The sequence below is a fragment of the Vespula pensylvanica genome, chromosome 8, assembly GCF_014466175.1.
Source record: "Vespula pensylvanica isolate Volc-1 chromosome 8, ASM1446617v1, whole genome shotgun sequence".
Classification (NCBI taxonomy): domain Eukaryota; kingdom Metazoa; phylum Arthropoda; class Insecta; order Hymenoptera; family Vespidae; genus Vespula; species Vespula pensylvanica.
The window spans coordinates 3,525,306-3,533,492 of NC_057692.1; the positions used below are offsets into that span (position 1 = coordinate 3,525,306).

Here is an 8,187-nt window from a genome sequence, read left to right on the forward strand (position 1 = left end):
CTTGCGCATGCGCAAACTATGCGCTTTACTCTCCTTCTATTTCTAAAGGTGGAGCACTGTGAAGTTAGCCAAAATGAAATACGCGGAATTTTGAAAAGTGCGCGCATAAAAGTGAGACGCTTCAAACGTTATATATGGTATATGTTTAAATCGATTTCAAAAGATCATATTTCAATACCTTTCTTGAAAAATTTCAAAATTTTCCATTGATCGTTGCTTTACGGTCACGCTTATAAACGTGATCATATTTGGTTGTAACGGATGATCAACGCATATATAACTTGTGACGAGAGTCGCTTACAAATTATCACGTTTGTCTTTCCAGTCGCGAAAAGTTTAGATGATTGATAACATTCGTATTGATATTAAATTCGTTGCAACGGATTAACTACTGTTTAAAGCTTATGTAAGATATTGAAATAAATATTTGAAAAAAAAAAGAAGATTCGTGGAAGGATATTAAGAAATAAAGGTTTAACCATTCAATCGAATATAATTATTAGTATACATTTTACATGATTTAAATGAAGAAGACCATGTACAATTTAAATAAATTACATTTATATTCTTCAAATCTATTTAGAAATAATAATTTTTTAAAAATGCTATCTAGAATAAAGGCAGTTTGGCAAAGCTTTCAAAAAGATCGGCTTTGTGGTATTTAGCACTGACAATATAGTTTCAAATTAAAATGATCCATATAAAATTAACATTGTAGATATCTTAAATGATTACAATCAATCAATTTAATTACTACTAATACATATTTTAAATTTGTTCTAACATTGTAATTCGATTCAATTATAAATACGACAATATACATATTTCTTTTAATCATTATTATTACGATCAAATAATGTCTATTTTTTATCACACACATAGATATATACATACATGTGCGTGTGTGTGTGTATAAAAAATTATATAACCTTTGCACATAATTGTGGAGTCAAGTGAAAAAAGCATGTAATGGTAAAATACGCATATATTACGTATGACAAAAAATTATATTCATTTAATTAGAATTCCTCTATCTATATATTTTTTCATTTTTGTTACACAAGAAAAAATATATATATAATTTCACTTTTAAATGGTACTTCTCAAAAGATATTTATCTTACTTATTGCTATCATTACCACACGTTTTTATATAAATTAAAATACATATAGTCATTATTGGATATGTAATACACTAAATATTTTTGCAAACATTCTTTCAGTTTTAAATTAATTCATTATTATACAAGTTATAAATAAAAAATTCTGTTTAGAATTAAAAAATTATGCTATAGGGTACTTTTTTGGATCAATTTCATTAATATGTCGTAAAAAAAATGTGACTTTCACTTGTTCAACATGACGACAAAGCTTCATGGCTAAACTTGTTCGCAATTTCATATGTTGTGTGAGAGATGGTAAATTTAATAATAAAAAGGCGAGACCATCGATTTCCTGAAAGACGAAAACAATAATATTATTATATCTTATTTAAAAATTTGTTTTTTTGAACTTCGTATTTGATGTAATCAAGTATGACTCACTTCTTGTTTAACACGATAAGCGATGTCTTTACAATCGTTTGTTTTTCTAAGATATCGAAATACGTCATCGACGGTCCAAAATAAAGGATTTGAATCAAGTTTACGAGTTTTTGGTCGTCTTTGTTTTTTTTGCATTCTTACATATTCTGCATCCGCTTCGGAACAATCAGACTCTATACTTGTGTCCCATTCACGTTCCCTTTTACTCCCTCTAGTGGTTGCTACATTTTGACTGAACCTTGTAAAGTGATGTTTAGTACTTAAACTATTAGGACTTCCTGCTCGATTATCTTTCATTTTTCTATCATTAAAAGAACTTCCAGAGTCCTCTGAAGCATTACTTGATGGAGGTTCCGTTTTAAAATCATCTGACTTATCTGATTTTTCTAAACCTTTTTGTATCATAATATCTATTTCTGAAAGAGGTTGTCTACCATCAATCGTTTCTTCAAGACCATCTGACATATGTTTTGCCAAATCCAACGGCATAAAAGGCATTTCATCTTCGTATTCATAGTTGATTCTTTTGTCTCTATTGCCCCATCTTCCACGCCTTCTTCTACGTCTACCACCCCATGCCCTTGGTTTTTGTACCATTATACTTGTATAACCTTTTGGTTTACCTCGTTTTCCAGTTCCCACTGATGCTGCTGAAATTAAAGATTGCACAACTTAAATAATGAAAAACACGAAACAGCTGGATGTATTTGTTATACTTACTGAATTTTGTTTTTGATGTTTTATGACATTTATCCGGACATTCATTTTCTAATACATGCAAGGGTCCAAATAAATTAGGGCAGACCATCAATTTTTTACAAATATTTCTACAAAAGTCTGCTACCATGTCTCCAGAAGTAACAACGGCAACACTTGCACGATAAGTATTATTTTTGTGCTTTGCTTTTAAAACTTCCAAGCGATATCCAGGATCTGGCTTTGAATCACACTGTAATACCTTCAAAATTCTGGCACTTCTATATCCAACAGACACTATCATGGATAAAACTTCTCTCATTACTAAGACTACGGGACCAGGTCCCACAGCCTTTGGCAAAGTAGCTAATTTTCCTTTCGATATCATTGGACCAGTAAAACAACGATAATTAAAATATATTTTTGGGCACCACAATGAAGAACGTGGTTCTGAAATTGGTATGTCAAGCACGTTGTTCTTCTTTTCTTCTTTTACAGGTGTTTGCACTTTTTTACAAATTTCGATGTAGTCTTTTGGTGGTTTTAACGGATAATGATTTGATTCACACCATCCAACAGGAAATATTTCTAAGGAACGCATATGGACTATATGTTCTGGTTTGTTGTCTTCATAGTTATCTAATTTTATCCATAATAAATTCATGACAATTTTAGTAATATGAGCAGCACAGATAATGTTCTCATATTCTGGGTCAACAGCTTCTAAACGCATACCACATTCAAAACCTGCATCTGCTGCATTTTTTCTCTCATAAAATAAATTTTCGTCAGCTTTTATACTTCCTGTTTTTTTCAAGTATTCATCCCAATCAAACTCTTCAGTATTGGAAATCCAGCCTTCTGGATGTGTAATTCTATAAAAAATATAAATATAAAAAATGTATTAATATTGCATTTCTAATGAAATATAAATAATAATAAATATTGTGTATACATCAAACTCAATACTTACTTAATATCATGTTTTTTTGACCAGCCAATTGGAAATATGTATGGATGTTCTGCTGTGCAAAGCCATGTATTTTTTTCAGATTGATTATATAAGCAAGAGTCAATATCAGTACCCTTTATATTTTCATCATGTTTATCAATATAGACTAGAAAGTATATGTCATCAAATACTTTTATAACAGTAGCAGGACATATTGTTGTATGATTTATTGGATTCAATGCCTCCAATTTCATTCCAACTTTAAAATTATGTTTAGGATGGTCAACTTCATTTTTAAATAATTCTTCTGATATATCACAATTTTTTGGTTTTGATTCAAGCGAATCTTTCCATTCTTCATAGGTATGCATGTCTATTATAGAACTAGGTGGTTCTAAAAACCAAGTTGAATCTGATTTACATGCAAATCCATACTGATGTAGATGTTCTGACGTACAAAACATCCAAAAGTCCTTAAACGATGAACCAGGTGTATCATACTTTAATAAAAGACGGCCACCAACATTTTCTATAATCTGAAAACAAATTTATTCGTAAAATAATTAAAATACAACGAGAGATTTTAAAACATTCAATAAAATTAAAGTTAGATCATGATTTGGTACAATGTAACAATTCTTACCGTAGCTACCCATAATTTATAAGGATGTAACACATCGCTTACTTCGACTTTCATTCCTTGTTTAATTTTTTCTGTCATGCTAAGACCATCCTGTGAAAAGAGATATGCTTGTTAATAACAATTATAATAAAATTAGAATAACATGGTAAAGAATGAAGAGGAAGATAAAATTTACCCCAGTTAACATTCCTGGTGGTACAGTACGTGCAGTTGTTAAAAAATGAGATAATTTTTCAACGCAATCTGGTGATCTTTGAAGTATAACATCGGGAGGCACTAATTTTTTGTTATTTGCTGTACACCATCCAAGTTCATGAGCAGCTTCTTTAGTAAGATTAAACCAAAATTCCAATGTTCTCTCATCTCCACCAAAGTAGCGTAATCTTAATAGTGGTCCACAAGCCATAACAATCGAAGCAATCCAATAAGTAATGTCAGATTCATCTATTGTTTTTCCTATTGGTACCTCTAAAGCCATTCCTATCTCAATCCCACTTTGCAATGTTAATTCTACATGTGGAAACATAATTTGTGGAACCTCAACACTTTCAGTAGCATCAAGATAATCTTGCCAAAAAAATCCATTTTCTGTAACAATAATTTGAGATAATTAAAAATATAATAAAAATAAATAATATATTGAAAAATTATTTTATGTATTATTTAAATATATAATCTTTTAATTTCTAATCATATCCATATGTATAATTATGTTCATTAAAAATAATATATTAATATTTTTTATAAACGAAAATTATTACTGTATGACCATTATAATGAAAAAAAAAAAAAAAAAAAAAAAAAAAAAATTAATAATAATTTTTATACGATTTTTTACTTTCTCATTATAATATTTGTATATATTCACTAAATGCACGTATAGATAGATATCGATTATAACCGTGTATATAAATATGTAAATTTCAAGAGATAATGAATTCATGACCATATATACGATTAAGTTTAGAAAATGAAGTTCAAAAGGTGATGTTTCTATGATCGTAAATATATTAACGGGACTTGAACGTCGTGTTCAAACTTTATTTATAAGTTTCATTATAATATTTTCTTATCTAAAAGTCATACATTTGTGGTTGTTAAAAGCAATAGTTTTTACAATAGAAGAGTAACATATTCCGTAAAACTTAAGGTTACCAAATAATATCTAGCGCGGTTTTGTTACGATCTAAATCACACAACGTTATATAATTATAAACTGCGATATATTACAAGTTTGATAATTAATAATAATCTGTAAAAGAACATTTAAAAAAAAAAAAAAAAAAAAAAAACAAAACAAAACAACTTACCACCTTCTTGATTTTTTTCTTGAGTCCGATTCTCGCACGATTCCATGTTTTCTCGCGTTATTATATTAAGAGAGATAGAGCCTGCACATCATACATCAAAATCAATTTTTTTATTTAGAACAAGCATCGAAATCATTTACATTATATATATTATTTAACGCGATTCATTTAGAAATTTATTTTAAATAAATACAATGAAAGTTTATCAATACTTACGACCATTAGTCTCTAAGCAATCTCTTTTTCGAAATCTTTATCGAATTTATTTCAACGAAAAATACTATCGTCGCTCGTAACAGTCCGCCGTTCTACGCTTGCCCCGCCGTACGTATGTATCGTCGCTCTCTTTCTCCTGTCTCACTCTATCACTCTATCTCTCTCTCTCTATCTCTCTCTTACACGCACTATCTTTCTTTCGCTTCTCTTGTCTCGAATTTCGTTCTCTTTCTTTCTTCTTTGTCTTTTTTCTAAACTCTTAACGCATCTAACAAACTTTACTTATCAAGCAACGAAATACTAATGCGTGAAGAACGAGTAAAATTTCGAATTTATTTCAATGTTCTCCCTGCCCCTACCCTTCTCTCCTTCGCCCCTACCCTTCACTCCCACCACTCTCTCACTCTCTTTCTCTTTCTAGTTTTATTATTCCAACTCCCTTTTCTGACCTCACATTCGTTATTCTTTTTCCCTTTTTCCCGTTATATATACACACACACACACTTATATATATATATATATATATATTTGTCTATGTACCGTTACATGAATGAACCTTGCAATTATGTACAATATAAAAGGTACATATCTTAAGTCTTTTATTACTTTAGTTCGTATCCTTCAGGTATAAAATAAAATTTATGGAAGGATAATTTGGAAGGTCCGAGGTAAATATGCCTCGGTCTTTACTGCTATTGGTGAGCGTGATCGTTAGCGCGAATCCAGATGTGTATGTAAGTAAAAATCTAATGCAAGAGTGAAACCATATATGTGTATTTATCCTTCTCATTCGTAAGCTTTATGCGCACCATCTAGCGAAATGTTCTTTTTTTTAAAGGGCAACTTTTTATTATTTCTCTATACTCTAATAATTATTTCAATGATTTTTTATGTTAAAGATATCAATTTGAAGTAACAAACAATCGGTGTATCAATTTGTATAAACGATTTTCATACAGAAAGACCAACGTTTTTAATGAAAAATTTAACTGAATATATTCGACTAAGTTCAGATTACAAGAAACATAAAACAATCAAATCAAATAATTTCCTTGTAGATGAATTTTGAATGACGTTGTACCTCGTTTATACGATGATATACATAACCAAATATATATCTTACAAATGAAATAATGATTGTATCGAATTTTTGAAGAATGTAGATATTAGCAATTTTATTCCGTCAATACTGATTAGCAGACGATACTCTTTAAGCGCTCTCTTCAGTATTCTTTTTTTCAAATGGTTAAGCTAGGTAAAACCAGCGGTCGCGTTTGAAATCTTGTGTTTGTACGATATGCATCTTTCGTATAAATTTTTTTAACAACGAAAACGATCATGTTTCTTCTATTCTTGTCAAGATTTAATGTTTATAGTAAACGTATAATAATATATGATACTTCGCAAAGATGTACTTTGATCAATTTAAATATATTACATAACCTCAAAGGAATGGTTCGTTTCATGTCAAATAATGTGTTTGCATCACGTTTAAATTTACCACTTTCGGATAACAGTATTAGAAAGTATTTAGATTATCTTTCTGACGTTTATCAAAATGATCAATGGAAAGAAAATAACTTTGTAAAAATGATTAATATAAGATCCATGGCAGGCATGTTAGAGGAACGTATTAATATTATGGAAAATGTAAAATACTTGCAAGATATTGGTAAATAATAATATACTTTTTAATATAAAGTTATAATTTGATATTTATTTATTTTTTTTACTTTTTTTTATATAGGATCAATACAGATAATTGTTCGAAACTTATTTTTTAGGTAAAGAAGACGAAGAAATGAAAAAGTTAGCTCGGGAAGAAGAAGCAACGTATAAACAACAGTTAGATGATCTGGATGAAAAGTTATTGAACGTAATTTTATTTGACCTTGATAAAGAAAATTATAACAATACCATTCTTGAAATATCAGCTGGTGTCGGAGGTCAAGAGGCTATGCTTTTTGTTGAAGATCTTTACAAGATGTATTTAGGATATGCAGATTATTTAGGAATAGAATATGAATTATTAGAGCTTGATAAAAGTGAAAGTTGTGGTGTAAGGCATACTAGTATTTTACTTAAAGGTAATCTAGCTTTTAAAAAATTTAGACATGAAGGAGGCGTTCATAGAGTACAAAGAATACCAAAAACCGAAAAATCTGGTCGTATGCATACCAGTACAGTATCTGTTGCTATTCTGCCAGAACCCACAGATATTGAAATTAATTTAAATCATAAGGATCTGAAAATAGAAACAATGAGAGCATCGGGTGCTGGTGGTCAGCACGTAAATACAACTGATTCAGCTGTGAGAATAACTCATTGCCCAACTGGAATAGCAGTAACTTGTGAAACGCAAAGATCACAATTAAAAAATAAAGAAATAGCACTCTTAAAGCTAAAAACTATTTTATATCAACAAGAATTGAATAAACAAATTGGGATTGTTAGTGAAATGCGTAAGAAGCAAATGGGCTTAGGATTGAGAAATGAAAAGATAAGAACATATAATTATAATCAAGATCGTATCACGGATCACAGAGTAGAAAATGGAACAATGCATAATTTAAAATCGTTTATGACAGGAGGTGTAGAATTGGAAGAACTGGAAGGTATATTGCAAAGTAATATACAAAAGAAAATTTTAGCGGATATGATAAATAAAGTAGAGTCCAAAACAAAATAATATTTCGTTTCTTCATAAAATTTATATCTTCTATTTTTGACAAAATTTTATGTTGTGTATATAAGTGTTAAATTGTATATAGTTTAATCGAATAAATTATACAATATTTAGGTAACATTTATATTTTGTTATATAGGA

At 29.4% G+C, this 8,187-nt stretch overlaps 2 protein-coding genes across 5 annotated transcripts; one reads left to right on the plus strand and one right to left on the minus strand.

Annotated features, from left to right (window-relative positions):
- Positions 1 to 473: 473 nt before the first annotated feature.
- Positions 474 to 6,097, minus strand: LOC122631178 (scm-like with four MBT domains protein 2). Of its 4 annotated transcripts, none has more exons than XM_043816533.1 (8): positions 5,361 to 6,097; positions 5,148 to 5,225; positions 4,010 to 4,422; positions 3,835 to 3,924; positions 3,213 to 3,727; positions 2,264 to 3,114; positions 1,544 to 2,193; positions 474 to 1,454 (listed from the first exon to the last, which is right to left on the minus strand). In XM_043816533.1, the coding sequence occupies exons 2-8, from the start codon at positions 5,188 to 5,190 to the stop codon at positions 1,284 to 1,286; spliced, it is 2,733 nt and encodes a 910-aa protein (XP_043672468.1). In that variant the 5' UTR covers positions 5,191 to 5,225; positions 5,361 to 6,097; the 3' UTR covers positions 474 to 1,283. The 4 variants fall into 4 exon arrangements, with proteins under 4 accessions (XP_043672468.1, XP_043672470.1, XP_043672469.1 ...); XM_043816535.1 differs by having other exon boundaries at positions 1,544 to 2,184; positions 5,145 to 5,225; XM_043816534.1 differs by having other exon boundaries at positions 1,544 to 2,190; positions 5,145 to 5,225.
- Positions 6,098 to 6,138: 41 nt separating this feature from the next.
- LOC122631180 (peptide chain release factor 1-like, mitochondrial) lies at positions 6,139 to 8,164 on the plus strand. Its single transcript, XM_043816536.1, has 2 exons — positions 6,139 to 7,032; positions 7,145 to 8,164. The coding sequence occupies exons 1-2, from the start codon at positions 6,699 to 6,701 to the stop codon at positions 8,047 to 8,049; spliced, it is 1,239 nt and encodes a 412-aa protein (XP_043672471.1). The 5' UTR covers positions 6,139 to 6,698; the 3' UTR covers positions 8,050 to 8,164.
- The last annotated feature ends 23 nt before the right edge of the window (positions 8,165 to 8,187 follow it).

What these genes read in the sequence shown, in the direction of transcription:
- LOC122631178 (XM_043816532.1), bottom strand. Translation starts at nt 5,190, where the DNA reads ATGGAATCGTGCGAGAATCGGACTCAAGAAAAAAATCAAGAAGGTG. An exon ending in CACCAGGAATGTTAACTGGG is followed by an intron (nt 3,925 to 4,009) that starts GTAAATTTTATC and finishes CTCTTTTCACAG; the next exon opens with GATGGTCTTAGCATGACAGA. An exon ending in CTTATCGTGTTAAACAAGAA is followed by an intron (nt 1,455 to 1,543) that starts GTGAGTCATACT and finishes TTCGTCTTTCAG; the next exon opens with GAAATCGATGGTCTCGCCTT.
- LOC122631180 (XM_043816536.1), top strand. Translation starts at nt 6,699, where the DNA reads ATGTTTCTTCTATTCTTGTCAAGATTTAATGTTTATAGTAAACGTATA. An exon ending in AAAATACTTGCAAGATATTG is followed by an intron (nt 7,033 to 7,144) that starts GTAAATAATAAT and finishes CTTATTTTTTAG; the next exon opens with GTAAAGAAGACGAAGAAATG.